The sequence below is a fragment of the Calliphora vicina genome, chromosome 5, assembly GCF_958450345.1.
Source record: "Calliphora vicina chromosome 5, idCalVici1.1, whole genome shotgun sequence".
Lineage (NCBI taxonomy): Eukaryota > Metazoa > Arthropoda > Insecta > Diptera > Calliphoridae > Calliphora > Calliphora vicina.
Window position 1 is genome coordinate 69,630,369 of NC_088784.1, and position 17,887 is coordinate 69,648,255.

Sequence of the window (17,887 nt, forward strand, 5' to 3'; positions counted from 1 at the left end):
TTTTAATATTTTATTGTTAAAGAAAAACAAAAAATAACGTTAAAGTTACCAATTCAAGTATTGATAATGTTAAAAAACATTCGAAAACAAAGGCCATCATTAAATTTTCATCAGAAATATTCTGATCAGATTAACTCCCCAACAATCTACAAAGCAATTGACTAGCAACCTCTTTAGTTTCCGTTTTGGAACTATGCTTCAAAAACTTTCTAAATTATTTATAACAAATTTGTATAATACAAAATCAAGCTCTATAAACGTTGCACAGTGGTATGAGAATAAAAAAAGAGGGAAATAAATCTGTAACCCTTACGCCGATTTGAATGAAATTTCACATGCGCAAAGAGGAAGTGTAGTCGAGTTTAAGTTTTGAATTTGGACCTCATGACCCCACCAGGAGCGGGACAAGGTGTTCCCAAAGTAGGACACCTCGGGTATGTTCAATTTTTAAAATGATCCTAATTCTTCGTTTGTGTTCCTATTTAAAAAAAATTACACATACAGAATCTCCTCTCCCACATACAGAATACTTTTTTGAAAAATATGACAAAAAATGCTTTTTATTGAATTTTGCATAGATACAAATTTTTTAAATTGAAATAAAATTTTTATTTATGAATATTTTTTAAATGAAATTTCACAGTTATGTAGATTTTTCTATTTAAAATAGAAAAATAAAAACAAATTTTGAAATTTGTTATCAAGTATCTCGCAATTCCCAAAAAAATCCCAAATCCCAAAAATAAGATTTTTTCGTTTTTGGCTATAATATCCATAATAGGGGCGGGGTTATCGGAACCATTTACAAGATAATTAAGAACTTATTGGGCCATCTAAAATAGGTTACTATATTTTGATATTGAGTATGCGATTTGAGAATTTTTGCCCTAAAGTTGAATTTTATATAAAAAATAGGCATTTTTTGAATGGCCTGATCCCGTCGGTATCAAAAATTATAAATGTTTTTTTCATTTAAAATATTTGACGTAAAGTTAGCTTTTAAAAAGTACAAACTCATTATACATCCTCTTAGAAAATTTTTAGATAACTTAAAATGAATAAAAGTACTTTTTTCCCAAAAAAATTGCGAAAAATCCTTTTTTCCGCCTTTTTTAATTTTTTTATATTCAAATGCATGTAACTTTGGACTCAGTCATGATTTTTAAACACTTCTTTCTTTATTTGATATATAGATCTATTGTTAATCCTATAAAAGAAAAATGGATAAAATCGGAGAATATTTGGAACCAAGGTAACCAAAAAACTGGTGTAGGGTGGGTAAAAATGTTGAAAATGAAATTTTCAAATGCGAATATCTCGTAAGCTATAAGAGATAATTGATAGCTACGACTATGTGTAATTTTTTTAAATCGGAACACAAACGAAGATATAGGATCATTTTAAAAATTGAACATACCCAAAGTGTTTTACTTAGGGAACCCCTGGTCCCGCTCCTGGTGGGGTCATGAGGTCCAAATTCAAAACTTAAACACGACTACACTTTCTCTTTGCGTATGTGAAATTTCATTCAAATCGGCGTAATGGTTTAGAAGTTACAGATTTATTTCCCTCTTTTTTTATTCTCATACCACTGTGCGTTGTCGAATCTTTTCTTAATAAAGTGGTCTTGGGGAATTACACAATAAAGGGAATCTGTCCAAAGTTTTATATCATTGTCAATGAACGTGGCTAACTTGAATTCAGGCAGTGCATGATTAACGCATTTACAAATACGCAAAAAGTTTATTACCATGTTAGACAAAGATGTTCAGAATCATGTATAAGCGAACTCGAACTAAATAACAAATATTTTATTCCGTACCTTTTATTTTCATTGGTTCAAGTCCTAAGTTAAAAATTTTGAAAAATTTGTTTTTAGAATTGTAACTTATTGCAGTAATATTTATATATTTATAGGAGCTATCGGAAATCTCATCTACAGTGATCGAAAGTCCCTTTGTCTTTAGTTATTTGTCGAATTTCAGAAACAATAAAATTTTTGTGAGTCATTATTACTTATTTAAATTTGAAATTATGAAAAATTATAAGCAATTTAATAAATTTAAATATAATGAACATTTATTCGTTTTATTCGATTATTCTAAATAAAATTGTTCGAATTATTCCTTATTCGAAAATGGCCATTTTTAAATTGTTCGAATAATTATTCGTAAGGAATTATTCGATTAATCGAACGATCATTAGTCGAATGAATACCCTAGTGACTATGGCGGATAATGCTGTTGTGGTGCTGTGCATCTTACGGAATCCATGCTGGTGACAAGCTCCTGGTAGTTGACGGGTCAGGTGGGGAAGGAAAAGAGCTTCGAGTGTCCTCGATACAGGTGACAGGAGGGAAATCGGCCTGTACGAATATCCCTCACTCGCGATTTTCCCAGGTTTTAACAATGGAATCACTCGACCCATTTTCCAGACATAGCGTATTGTTAAGCTCCTTACTGACAGGTTAAAAACCGTTGTCAAGTACTCGACTCGCAGCATACTTCCGATCTGATATATTGGCTTTCCTGTAATGTTCTTCGACTCCATCAAGCCATCTTAACCAGGGTTTGCCTCTAGCTCTGGTTCTGTATGGAGTAGCAATCATAATTCTTTGTTGAGCTCTGTTCTGGGTCATTCTAGCACCGTGCTTAATCTCTGGGCCTTCATTATCACCATATCTTTACGTCGTCATCACGTTTTTGGCCGTATATTCTTCTTATAATTTGCATTTCAAAAATTCTTAGTATTTTTTCATCTGCCAGAGTCAGAGCCTATCCCAGCGTGAAAAATATGCAGTAAAGAGGCCTTTCTAAATGCCTTATTTTGCAGACACAATAATGCATAATCACTGCAGTTAGAGGACTGTGATAGGGTCTACTTATGATGGGCTGCAAGCAATTTATTGTTGTAAATTTGTAAAGAGAGTTAATCAAAGAAATGCAGAATAGTATTTTATTTTTTGATGTAACCTATTTTGATTTACTCACCTGTTATTAGAAGGGGATTCATAGGGCTTCTTGAACATCGCATATTTTAGAATATGTAAGTAGGCCTTTTAGAAGGCCTACAAACTGAAGTCCTTTCATGGGATTTTGCTTTGGGTTTATGACATTTTCCCATCATTCTGGCAACATATGGATTCGGAATGAAAAGAAGTTCTCATCTTTTGAGGCTAAGAACGAATCAGGCCAATATCTGTTCCAAAGTGAAACGTTATCCAGAGAGAGCGTTCTTCATCGATCGAAACAAATAGTGGTAGGACGGGGCATGGTCTGGACTATAAAGAGGGTGAGGTATAACTTCCGAACCACTTATTTCAAAATACTTTTTAACAGGTATTATAAAATGTGTCCGAGGGTTTCATGATGGAATATTATGGTTTCATGTATGGACGCATATTCCTCGGTTTATTGCAATGGATTATTTTCTTTTATAGCGTTCAAGTATCATTTCGAACATTCAAATGTGGTACACAATTTGCTTGCTTTTGTATGAATTCTGCTGCTAGCAAATGTTTTGAATTTTCTGCTTCAGTAGCTCCGAATGATTTTACAAGCTCTTGTTGAGTTTGACAACCACCTACATGGAGTAATTCCTTCAGTTCGTGGTCTTCAAACTTTTTTGGTTGGCTTCGGCGATCTTAGACTTCCATGTCAATCCATCTCTTGCACATCTCGAAACACATTCACCGTAAGCTTCGGTGAGCAATCGGTCTGCTTTAGCGGCACTTTTTTTCCAAAATAAGGAAGTAAAGCAAAACTTCCCGCATATGACGCTTTGTTGGCTTAAAACTCCTTACAAAACTGGCAGAAATATTTCTATATTCTATGTAGTTTTAATATAAATCTTTTCGAATAGATCGCTATAAAAAACATCGAAAAGGCCTTGTACATTTAGTTTTCAAAAGCTTTTCAAATTCATTGTACCCAAAAGAATATAAAATCCTGTAATAAAAAATGTTTAACAAACTCAAAATAATTAATTGCTAAATTCATTTAAAACGTATTTTAATAATCCCACATATTTTTAGACACATGTAATGGGGTGGTCTTACTCATCATTCAAATATTTAAAAATTTCAAAAAAAAAAATAAGATCCGCTTAAGCCAACATAAAGGTAATCAAGTGCTCTTTAGCGGCTTATCGTGACATGAAACCGTTTTAGCCAGTTTTTAATTTTTACTTCTGAGTCAGTCATAGAAATACGAGTAATATTTAATAATGAATTAAACAATTATTTATTAATGAATGAATTATGTACAAACATGATCCACTGGACAGACGCAACTGGCTAACAAACAATTGTTTGGAGTTGAATTTTGAAAGAAAATTATTAAAAGCATGAATTACTAAATTTAAGCAACAAACAGTTGGCCAAGTTTATGCAGCATTTAAAAAATAAATCTATTATATGCATGTGTACATGTGTATTTACCCAGCGGTAAATAATGTTTACACATGATGACAAGATGCGATACTCATTCTGCTCCGCCTTCCCTCAGAAGAAGTTCTAGAAGGGATTTAATTCTGCTTCTATACAAATTCATACACATCAAAAATAGGTTTGTTAATTAACAAAACTGCAGCATATGAAGTGAGACGACCAATCCACAACTGACCCTACAGACTCCATTACAAAATGCACCGTTTGGTGCTGTTTACATGCTGGTGGCATTATCAGACCATATTTATTCAAAAATGAAGCCGGAGATCGTGTTACGGTCAACTAAGATCGTTACCGCACCATTATTAATGATTTTTTGTAGAAAATATGGATGACATCGATCTGACATCTATCGATTTATTGAAATCAAAATTTGGCGACAACTTGGTTTCGAGAAATGGACCTGTCAATTGTCCTACAAGATCGTGCGATTGCTGTCGATTATTTCCAGTATGGCCACGAGAAGCCACTGATAAACCAGCAACAACAATGTTAGAGCCATGTATTGAGCTTCGAATAAAAAATTACTCTGTTGTGTTACTTTCAATAATTTTAAGTCCTATCGGGCTAAAAACATCATTGTATTGGATTGGTGGAACAGGTGGGATTTTTTTTTTAAATTTTTAGGTTTTATTTTGAAAAATTTCACGGTGCACAGTGTGGTAGATCGCAAATCTAACTGGACAACATTAATAAATCACTTTGGGTTCACTTCTCACTTATGAATCATATAAAAAATGAGTTCAAATATATAAACGATTATAAAAAACCAATTTTTTTTTCGCAATGTATTTTGGGAGTTTTTACCCATTCTTCAAAAATTTTCTTTCGTGAAAAAGTAGAAGTCATACTGGAAAATTAACCCAAATATAGTTTTACAGCGGAACTATGCGAAATAAATAGCTTTAACTCTACTTGAAAAAAGGAAATATTTTATTTTTTCCAATTTCTGATCTTCTCACAAAAAATAGTTTTTTTTAATAGTTACAATGGAAATAATTAAATGAAAATTGTTGTATATTTCCTTGGATTAGAGCTTAATAATAATATAAAAAAAATATGACAATAAAATCACCGTAGCCTTTTTAATCATAAACCAAAATCACACAAAAAATACACTTCTCTTTGAAATCATAATGTACCTGTTGACAACAACTGACTTTAAAGCTTAGTTTTTCCTAATCGGAGCTAAAAACCAAAAAAACAAAACATGAATTACAGTTCCCTATTGTATTGAGAAGCTCATTAAATGATCAGAAGGAATGTTGCCAGACATTTATTTTTTAATTTTGTCCAGCTAGATTTGTGATTTACCACAGTGTGCGGTGGTCAATTCCGGCCAAAAATCCATAACTTCTTTATTTCTTCATAAAAATGTTTGAAATTTTGTATTTGTTTTAAGAATAACATAATTAACCGATCGATAAATATTTCGATGTTCAAGTACAGGGTTTGGTCAGAAAAGCATGGACGTTCTAAAAGTATCAAAAAATTGCATGTAAGCGGCTGGAATTTATTCCAAAAATAAAGAATAAAATATGTGATCGAAAAAAAATCGGTTATTCAAATTTCGGATTACATATACATGGTTTGTCCAAACAATCATGGACGTTTTAAAAGCATCGAAAAAATTAGGATATTCATGTTCATAAGTGATTGAAAAAAATGGTCGGAGAAATTTCGGTATACATATACAGGGTTGGTCAAACAAAAGTGGACGTTTTGAAATTATCGAAAAAGATAGATCATTCATGTAAAATTTTAAATTTGGTGTACATTTAAGAAAAACACACTTGATCCATCGAAAAAAATATTATAAATTGCATATAGGAGTTGGCCATATAAACAATGACGTTATAAAAGTATCGAAAAAATATTTCATTTTTGTAAATGGCTTCAATTAGGTTTATAATTAAAAATAACATAAATGATCCATTGAATAAATTTCGATGTAAATTAGATGTAAATAACTCTCAAACTTACATAATTTTTGAAATTGACCAAAAAAATACAAAAAAATTGTGTAAAATATATAGGCACTGAAATCGTTCTGGTTATTAGAATGGCAGATAATTGCAGCTGAAATTTATAGTACTTACTCTTGATAATTTAAAGTATTAGATGTAATTTACACTTAACCTCTTTTAATTTCTTCTGGCCTTTCAAACTTTTTTTAAATTTAGTTTCTATAGATTTTAAACTAGTTCCAAATCATTTCAGTTTAATATAATAATAACACGCAAAAACTCCTTAATAACTACGTTGAATGGTTAAATGCTAACTGTTTTATAAAAGCACTTGCTAATTTGCAAAAAAAAAAACTTTAAAGAAAAAAGCACAGGCTACTTCAATTCAAAAGTAAAAAATCACATTTTTCTAATATTGAAATGACAAGAAAAAACCTTGGACTTTACAGCTATATAAATAACCATACAGTTACTTTATAGCCAAAATCATTATGATACTGTATAGTCTGAAGTGTTAAGAAAAATTTACCATCAAAATTTTATAAAAATTTAAAAAACAAAAAAAACATTTTTGGCCGGAATTTACCACCGTGCATTTGTACAATTTATTCAAAGTATTGGCCACTATTAGCTATGAACTATTCCGATCTGTCTGACAACATATGGATTCCGAACCAAAAGAATTGTTCATCTTTTGGGTAAAAGAACGAATCAAGCCAATATCGGATACTCTCTTCCAAAGTGAAGCATATCCTAGAGAGAGCGTTCTGAGGCACGGACGAGGCACGGTTTGGACTATAAAGCGGATGAAGCAAACTTCTAAATACCTTTTAACAGATATTGCAACATGTGGCCGAGCATTGTCATGATGGAATATTACGGTTTCAAGTCTGGCCGCATATTCGGAGCGTTTTTCGGCCAATACTCGCTTCAAACGAATCAATTGCGTTCAGTAGAGGTTCTCTGTGATGGTCTGGCCAGATTTAAAAAGCACATAATAACACCAAATACAGAGAATTACCTTAGCGCCATGGATATTTGAATTTGGTGTCGATTGGGTGCCCCGATAGACTAGACGATAGTGTGCTGGACTATCAATCCAAGGGTTGCGGGTTCGATTCCTGCCATAGACTCTGGGTGTTTCTGCAGATAAGCAAAACGCTTCGCAGTTTGTGTTTGTTTTAAAAAAAAAAAAAAAAGATTCGGCTGGTTGACCGGTTTATCGTAATGAATCCATTTTTCGTCGCAAATAATTATTTTCTTTTATAACGTTCAAGCATTGTTTCGGATATGCAACATCGTCTACCAAGGTCTCTCGGCTTCAATTCGTATGGTACCCAATTTCCCTGATTTTTAATGAATCCAGCTGCTCGCAAACGTTTTGAAATTGCTGCTTGAGTAGCTCCCAATAATTTTGCAAGGTCTTGTTTAGTTTTACAACAATCTTCATGGGCTAATGCCTCCAATTCTTTGTCTTCAAACATTTTTGGGTGGCCTGGAAAATCTTTGCTTCAGCGGCACTTTTTTCAAAGTAAAGCAAAACTTTCCGCATATGACGCTTTGTAGGTACAAAATTTTACATTTTCGAAGCAAAAAAAACGTTGTTGTTTACACAACAATAATAAATGCCAGATATGTACCCTTCAAAATGACATAGAAGTTATTAAAAACAAAAATCGCATTCACAAGATATGCCATCTATTGTAAATTCCACAATAATACTATGTAATACGTAAGATGTCCGACTTTATCTTAAGAGCATGTATGCATTGAACTGCTTACAAGCTCAACATTTTGTCTACTAATGTTGCACATTTTAGTAAAATTTGACAAGTTGTCAGTGAGAACTTTTAACTCTTTCCGGTTTAGTGGTCACTTTACTGACCACCTTTTCTAGAGTCTTTAAAAAAAGGTTAGTGACATCTATTGGCATTTTGTAATACATACATTAATTTGAAAATATTGTAAACCGCAGTTTTTCTAAGGGATTTTCCAACATTCAATAAAAAAAGGTCAGAGTGTTTATTGTTCATCAAATTCAGTGTTACTTTGTTATTTAGTGTTTGTTTGGTTGGCTTGTGCTAACAAAGTAATATTTTATACTATACTACTTGATAAATAACGTAAGTAATAAGGTGGTTAGATTACTAACCACTGTGAGTGAAATAGGTTTTATATAACGATTCTCTACATAATATTATGTTATTTGGTAAGGATCCCGCGTGTACTCAATGAACCTTCGGATGGGAATGTGTCTGCAGTCTTGAACCCGACAAAGAAGAGAATTATTTGGAGCAAGGCGATCTGATGATGGTGATCGGTGCCATACATTCGAGGCTACATGCAAAATATGATGGAGATTTTGATTCTATAAAATTTGGCTAATACTTCTGTTAGTGATTTATCTACCAAAACTGTTGTAGTGGAACCAAAATGGTGAAAAAATTGTCGATTGGATAAACCGGTTGATTACGAATTATATAAAAGAATCGGTTTGCTAACCGCCATGGTGGTTAATAAACTAACCACCTCATTTCATTCCAAAACCTTTAGCTATATTTCTATTTTTTCTTATTTTCCATAATATATGAACCCTAAATAAAGTAAAAAAGCAATTGTTTTGATTATAAACTTATACACAAAAAACTGTGGCTGAAAGAGTTAAACAGCATTTTACTTGAAGTTTCGAGCTTTAAGCAATTAAAACAAATTTAAGTTGAAAGAAATTGTCTAAATAATTAAATATGACTTGTCAGTAGTGCACATCGTTAAGGTCTAATTTAAGAACCACCCTAATACAGACCCTTCTTATGAGTTTGTTTTTATTGACATTTAAAATTTTACTTGTGTGAAAATAATTCCACTAAATATTTCACTATACCGGTGGTATCTTTATAATAATAAATCACTTTTATGATTTTTTTTTTCAACTTTTAAATAATATTTCTTATAAATATGTAACTAATAATAAAATACTACCAGCTAAATACTTATTTATAAACAGATTTATCACGTGTATACATATTTACTTTTGTGATTTTGCTAAATTTAAAAATAAAAATTAAATGTTTGCACATCTTGCGTTAACAACATGTTTAATATCGAATGCAAACTAAAAGAACTGGTATTTAAAATTTGTTTTTTAAAGTAGAAACACGAAATTTTTTGAATACAAAATATTAAGAATAATGATTTTGTAACACGTTTAAATTTGAATCTTTTTGAAATTGAATTGATTGAGGGTTGAACATAAAAGCGAAACTTCCCAGTAAAAACTTTTTAATGTATTGCAATTACTCAACAACTTACTGTTCAATGAAGACTACATACCCTCTGCATTACTTAGATGTAGTCGTATAATACTTATTTATTATCTGTTATATAACTGCTTACTTTCTAGTCATGTATATGAACACCTTTTTTTTATAGATAACGGCAACATTTTCATTCTTGACGACAAATTTTATTTGTGCACATTCTGTTTAAACTAAAATTGTATGTTAAACAAAATGTTTTGAAACAAAGTAAAAAAAAACAAATTAAATAAATTATCTTTCCTGGGCCAAGTTGGGTTAAGTTGTGTTAAACACAAGATTAATGAAATTATCATACCATACGTGACAACTGTCTTGTAGTTTGTTTCACAAAATGATTAAGGTATTGGTGATAAATTTATTATTTTTCTCAGTAAAAACTGTTATTTAGCGTATCATAGAATATGCGAGAAAATTCATTCGTCTCTTGGTCTGCTATCTACTGCTTTCGGCAACAATTTTTATGACTGATAATGTCGTATTACGGGAGGACATTTCTATTGGGGCTAGGTGAAATATTGGACCGATTTCAGCCAGTTTCAGTAAAAGATATGATTGGAAATTTCATGTATTTAATAGACACATTAGAAGGAGTAATAAAAATACATTAGAATCAAATACAAAATAGACATAGAATAGTAACAAACCACAGTCAAAAATCGAACGATAATCAAAAAATGTAATCAATTTACTTTTCCAAGGATCAGAAATATCGGTTTAGACATAATACATCGAAATAACCAGTTGAACCAATAAGAACAGAGACATCCAGAAATTTCAAATAATGCATCAGCTAATAGTCCCAACATTTCAGCAAGCTCACAGTAACTTTTTATCATAAAATTTTTTTAACTAATAAATTAAAAATAAAATAAAAATTTTGGCATAACATTTTTTTTACTGAAAAATTAAAAACTAGTTTTTCTCATTTAATAATTTTGAAATGAAAATTAAAAAAAATATTTTTGTTTCAGCTGACTATCACACTCATATGATAGTGTGCTAGTCAGCTCACATTAGTCATATTTGTTTGTGTTATTATTTTATGACATACGACTTTATGACTACCGTGTGAATACCCTAATAGATTCCTACCAAATGTTTAGGAAACTATTGATCGTCAACAGATGTTTATAAGAAGCCAATCTAAAAATCGCCAACAACAACTTACTCCTAGAAATTCAGAAAGTCTTAGAAAAAATATCGAGTATAAGTAAATAAGTGTAAGGTAATGTTGTAAATACATCTATTTGTTAACAAAAATTGTAATTTCACTTTGAAACCATTGTCTATCATATTTATAGATGGCGTATTTTTTGAACGCGCTTTTTATTCATCAACATTAAAGTGTAAACAACAACATTTTTTTTGCTTCGAAAATATCGAATTTTGTACCATCAAAGCTTCATATGCTGGAAGTTTTTTTTTACTTCTTTAAATTGAAAAAAAGGGCCGCTAAAGCACTCCGATTACTCACCAAAGCTTATGGTGAATGTGTTCCATAGGTTTCGTTCGTTTCAGAAGTGGTGATTTTGACACGGAAAATAAAGATTGGTAAGTTCAGCCAACAAAGTCTGAAGACCAAGAATTGTAAGCATGACTTCATGAAGATTGTTATGAAACTCAACAACAGCTTGCTAAATCATTGGAAGCTACTCAAGCAGTAATTTCAAAATGTTTGCAAGCCGCAAGATTCATACAAATTGAAGTCGAGAGGCCTTGAAAGACGATTTTGTATGTCTGAAATGCTGCTTGAACACCATAAAAGAAACTCAATTTTGCAGCGAATCATTACTTGCGATGAAAAATGGATCCATTACAAGCGTAACAGAACGTATGTGAAGCTTGGCTAACCAGCCGAATCGACACGAATGCCAAATATCCATGCTGTTGAGATAATTAGCTGTATTTGGTGTGAGCTAAAGTATGAGCTGCTGAAATCTGACCAGACCATCACAGGCAACATGTACCTAACGCAACTCATTCGTTTGAAGCGAGCATAGGCCGAAAAACTCCCAGAACTACATCATAACAACGCTCGGCCATATGTTGCAATACCTGTTAAAAATGATTTAGATTGAAGTGGTTGAAAAGTTTTGCCTCACCCGCTTTATAGACCAGACCGTACCTCTTCCGACTACTATTAGTTTCGATCGATGCAGAACGCTCTGTATGGGATACCTTAACTTTGGAATAGAGTATCCGATATTCGCTTCATTAGTTCTTGGCCTCAAAAGATGAGCAGTTTTTTTGGCTCGAAATCCGTATGTTGCCAGAGAGATGGGAATATGTTATAGCTAACAATGGCCAATGTGTTGTACAAATGTTTCAAAATAAAAGCTAAAAATTTAAAAAATCCCTTATTTTTAAGTCATAAAATTATTTTAGATTCTCATTCCATAAAAAATTAATATTATTATTATTAACCCATTCGCTGTATTGTATCCATATGGATACATTTTAGGTTTTTGCACATAACTTCGACATTTATGAATATTTTTAAAAAATTGTTTTTGAGTCTATTTTTGGAATATATTTAGAGATGTTCGCAATTTATTTCATTCAATTACCGCTTTTCGTTTGTTTGATTGATAGCAATTTGAAAATGTATGAAATAGATTTTTGAATCCAAAATTTTTTTTTTAATTTTTTGCATCTAAAATTTTTAAAAACTATGGCCCATAATCATAGTCAAAAATAAAGTACATTTTAAGATAATTAAACTCGACTTTACTTAAGAGTGGACTTTAGGTCTATCATAGACAAGTTAAAGTATACTTCTGACGCTGAAGTCGACTCTAAATATAAAACTAGCTGAAGTTGTTTTTAACTCATTTAACAACAGCATCAGCTGTTCTTCGCCGAGTAAAAAAGTTCGTCACAAAGTAAAAAATGTTTAAGTTACAAGATATTGGTAGAGATTTTGCAATTATTGAACAGTTATCAATAAAATTAGTACCAAAATATCGTAATTATTATTAATTAATCTTATCTTTTCCATTTTTCCACAACAAACAACTTTCGTTCTTTAGATGTCCCGGTTACTTTTATTGTTTACGTTTTTTGTTTTAATTTTGTATGTCAGCTGTTCAGCGTTGCCACTTGTCTGTTTTTTGTTGTATATTGTATGAAAACATTTTCTACATTTGCGGTGGCACCCAGTTAAAGTCGGTTCAATTTAAAACATGCTTTAATTTTGACTATGGTTGCAAATTAATAAAAAGCAGGTTTTTATTTTAAAGTTGTTTTTAAAAAGAACCGACTTTAGTGTTTGACTATGATTATGGGCCTATATTTTTGTAATTAAAAATGATTCAGAATGCTTAGAAACATATTAGGGAAATAAAAAAATAAAAGAGATTGCAAAAAAAGTTATTGGGGACTTCAGGATATGCTTCCAGGACTAAAAATGTAATTGGGTATAACGGATAAACCAAGACACGAAGGATCTTAATATTAATATCGGTCAATATTGATATCAATACCAACCATATGATATACTTAACACATCTATTAACACCTCCAGTTAAAACTTGTAGCAGAGTTACAAACATCAGTTCGAACGCATAATATCCTCAAACGACATAAAAGTAGACATAACATCTACGAAACGTCGAGAAAATTAGAATAAAAATATGATTTTTTATTTACATTAAGGAAGTTCAAGCCCTATTAGCTTAAGAAACTCAACAACTTTAAAATAATTAAATTTGGTCAAATATAAATACTAAAAAAAAGACAACGTTTACGGTTTTCCCACTGCACAGTGATGCAAAATCAAAATTTTTTGGCTGATCCCATTGGGATAAAATTTGTTAAGTTATAGAAATGGGCCCTACAAATCCTCCAAGCCTGAACGAAATGTCGACCCTATTGGCAAAATTGTAAAAAATACATTGCTATTTTTATTTAGAATGACAAATTTAAAAAACGTTGATAATTGCATTCAGTTTTGTTAATAAATAAAGATTTTATTACATAAGTATTATATATTTATTGAGTTTCTATAACCAAAATTTGTATCAAAATTTGAATAGAATTGTAAATATTAGCAACAATTTGAAAAATTCAAGTCAATATCTAGTCAAAAATATGCCTCTTTAAAACTCTGTCCTTCAAAAATATTGCACTTTTACATATTTCACTAAAATAATTTTAGTATAAAATGTCAGAACCATTGATTTGTTGTTAAATAAAATATTGTTACGTTTTAACCTTTTCAAAACGCTGGTTTATTTCCTTTAAATAAACCGTATACTTTTGATTGCAAATAAAAGCCGTTTAGTAGTTTAAAAATTGTAACAACTCTTTATTTATTCAAAATGTACAACAACCACAGAATTAAATAGTCACTCAATGTTTTTTATACACGTTTATAAATTCTCAGAAATACAGACACAATTTATAATGTACACGAATTTACTTGAAAAACAAAACACACTTTAAGGCACTTAGTTGATGTTTATTCGAAAAGCGTCTCTGATAAACTCACTCACGACTGCTACTATTTATAACACTGCCATCTGCACTCTAGATTTCTCTTTAACTGTCTAGAGGTTTCTAATACATACGCCATCTGTGGTGTACTTTCTACAATGTTCTTTAACTGAATATTCGAAATCGAATACAGCGTTGCCAACTTACGATCAAATCAACTGAAAGCTTTTATTTAATAATGGCCACAGATATGTTACAGTTTGCTATTACAGCACTGTTATTTGAAAGCATTATGCTACTTTTAAATCAGCCGTTAAAATCGTTATATTTGAATTCAAGTACAATTTCGTAACAATATTAAGAAAATTTATACAAACTTTTTATTATGAATTTTTAAAATATGTCACTCTAAAACTTGTCAAAAGGTCAAAGGGAATCCCGCAATTCCTAAAAATTGGAGCGAAAATCCCATAAATGGTATTTTTTTTTAAATTTTGCCATAGGGTCCACTTTTTGTTCGGAGCTGGGAAATACTTTGGCGATAAATAGGGAACATATCAAGGATTCTAAAGCTACTTTCCGTTTTCTGAACCCAGCTTTGAGATTTTTGAACATGTGGCCCAAAGTTGGAATTTTGATAAAAAAAAATATGGCGTAGGCGCGACATATTCGAAAAATAGGACATATTTTTTATGTTCTCTGTAAAGATACCTTACAGAAAAACATAAAATCGTTATGTGTTCTTAAAGAAAGTTTTTTTAATAATAAAAAAAAGGTAAGTCACCTTTTCGACCAAAAACCTGCAAAACTCTACTATTTTTAAAATTCTTAAATTGAAAATCATTTTTTTTTGTATCCTTAATTGATATTGCTCTGAAATCGTTTGTATAATATTGGTAATTTAGTTGTCTAACTAACAAAATTTTAGAATTTCAGTTTTGAAGTACACACAAGCATAGCCGAGCGAGAAATATAAAAATCTTTGGAATCGGATGGAAACAAAAAAATGGCAATTGTTTAAAAATTGTTTTACTTTAAGCCCCCATAGCGCCGCCCCTGGTGCATTTGTAGGGTTCATTTTAATAACTTAAACTCAAATACTCCTTATCTACATCAAATTTTATACCGATTGGACCAGCCGTTTGGAAATGCCAGATTTATTTCCACAAACTTTTGATTCTGCCCCACTGTGCACTGTCTTAAATATTCACTACGCACTTTACACATAAAGTTTGGAACCCACGGCTTATTCAGGGCCTTAAACCCAATCTTAAGGTTTCTCACTAACATTTTTTATAGGTTTTCAAAACTTTTTGACAAATGTTACAGAACACATTTCGGTCATTGCGAAAAGGATGGGAACATAATCTTAAATTCAATTTATTTATAGAAATGTACATATAAGATTACGTCAATATTGAAAAGTATACATAGATTTACTTTGGCAGGACATTAAAATGTGTGTAAATAAACGCTTTGAAGTTTGGTGGACTCAAATATTATAATTAAATTATTGCAATTAAAGACTTTGGGAGCGCAATAGAATGGCTAAACTGGCAACACTTTTTATGGAGTATTCAACGAAAGTCATAAATATTTAATAGCTTTCTAATTTCGCATATTATCACTTTTTATGTCTGTTTATATTTTGATTTTATTGCTCTTTAATTAACTGTAAATTTTTTTATAATCTATCTATTAATCTGGTTCTTAAGTACTTTTTAGATTAAAGTATTGCACAGTATTTCACTCATAACTAAAAATATATAAAAGAAAGGATTTCTTATGGAAATAATAATCCAAATATTTGTAACGAAATTTTATAAAAAAAACTAATTAATCCTATTCTGATATGGTATCCCTCAATAAGTGTGTTGTTCCTAATTCTACCAAATACAGAATATAAGTTCTGCAACCAGTGATCCACACTACCGTTCTCTTCTCCGCATGACCTATTGACCTCTGTATTTTCTATACGAATTATTGCATTTTGCTATGGACCTCTTCAATTACACTGTAAGTACGTAAAATTTACATTGGTTGGAAGCAGTAATAATAACTAAGTATCTTGAGACATGAAGCTTTAAAAAATTTAAATTAATTTCCAAAATTGACTAACATTGATAAACGTTAACTCTTCACACTGTGCCGACTGATAAAACAAATATGACATAATAAATGCAATTAAACAGATGTACATTCTCATAGCGATCATTAAGCATTTGTTAATTAAAACAATAGACAATAAAAACAGGAATGAGTTGGCAAATGTCAGCGTGTTCACTATTATTATAAATTATTACTAATAAATCAACAAATATTATTCGCAAACAACAATAATGTTCCGATTTGCTAAAATGCAATAATTTGCATATATTCCAAGAGATTCCTGTCCAACTGGCTAAAATACTTGAACACAAACTAAATTTAAAACAAACAATAGATTCACCAAAAATATATCAGATTAACTTCAATTATAAATACTGCAACAAATGAAATTCAAATCATCAGTTAATTTTTGGTAATCAAAAGTAGCATTCAAACAAAATGAAATTCGTGGTAAGTTATTAAGACAATTCAATGGCGCTAATATACAAATAAACTAATTTATAATTTTTTAAATCCATTGCTCCAGATTGTTCTTGCCTGTCTCTTGGCCGTAGCTTACGCCAACGAAGAAGCCAATGTCATTAAGAATGACGCCGAAGTCAATGTTGACAGTTTCCATTACGCTTTGGAATTGGACAACTCCATCAAGGCTGTACAACAAGGTCAATTGAAGGACAAGGACAACTGGATCGTATCTGGTGAATACGAATACGTATCCAAGGATGGCAAACACATCAAGGTCTCCTACACCGCCGATGAATTCGGTTATCATCCCAAAGTAGAAAACTAAACAAATTATTAAAATTATAAAAAATGTTAATTGTTGAAATAAACGAGATTATTGCAAAAAGTTAAAGAGAACCGTAGAAAAATATTAATCTGAAAAATATAATGTACTAGTACTTTTTAATAAAATATACAAATTAATTGCAGTCTACGAAAACCAAGCACTGCACAGTGGGGGAACTAAAAATAAAGTGGAAATAAATATATAACATCTAAGCGGATAGTCCGATTTTAATAAAATATCTCATGTCTAAAGAGGATGTTTAATTGAAATTAAGTTTTGAATTTGAACATTAAACACAAGTGCTATTTTTGTAGTTAATCTTACCATCATAATAAATAATGAATAATTTTATCATAATATGTTGTTCTCAGATTATGATACCCATAAGCCGAGAGCAACATAATATGATAAGTCCTTCATCATATAAATGGTTGTCACAAACATATACTTGTTTACTGTAACCATATATATGGTTGATACCAAAGTATAACAAGTAGTCCGACTCTTTGACAACAATACCTAACTATATACATGTGTTAGTAAAAAAGTACCATTTCATTTCTCTGAGCTCACAAGCAGTGTAGCCAGATGTGGGGATTTATCCCCAATTTGGGGATTTCAAGATTTTTTTGGGGACAGAATTTCGTGGGGAGGGATTTGGGGATTTTAACAAAATTTGGGGATTTACATCCATTTTTGGGGATTTTACATTTTTAGACATTAACGGTATTCAAAATGTAGATTACTTGACCTAGTAATAAAACAGAAGAGCTATTTATTGACAAATATTTCAATTTCTAATCTATTTAGTTTTATATTTTGT

At 31.0% G+C, this 17,887-nt stretch overlaps 1 protein-coding gene across 1 annotated transcript; it reads left to right on the top strand.

Moving 5' to 3' along the window:
• Positions 1–16,586: 16,586 nt before the first annotated feature.
• Positions 16,587–17,135, top strand: Lcp9 (Larval cuticle protein 9). Its single transcript, XM_065513195.1, has 2 exons — positions 16,587–16,724; positions 16,801–17,135. The coding sequence occupies exons 1-2, from the start codon at positions 16,713–16,715 to the stop codon at positions 17,062–17,064; spliced, it is 276 nt and encodes a 91-aa protein (XP_065369267.1). The 5' UTR covers positions 16,587–16,712; the 3' UTR covers positions 17,065–17,135.
• Positions 17,136–17,887: the final 752 nt, after the last annotated feature.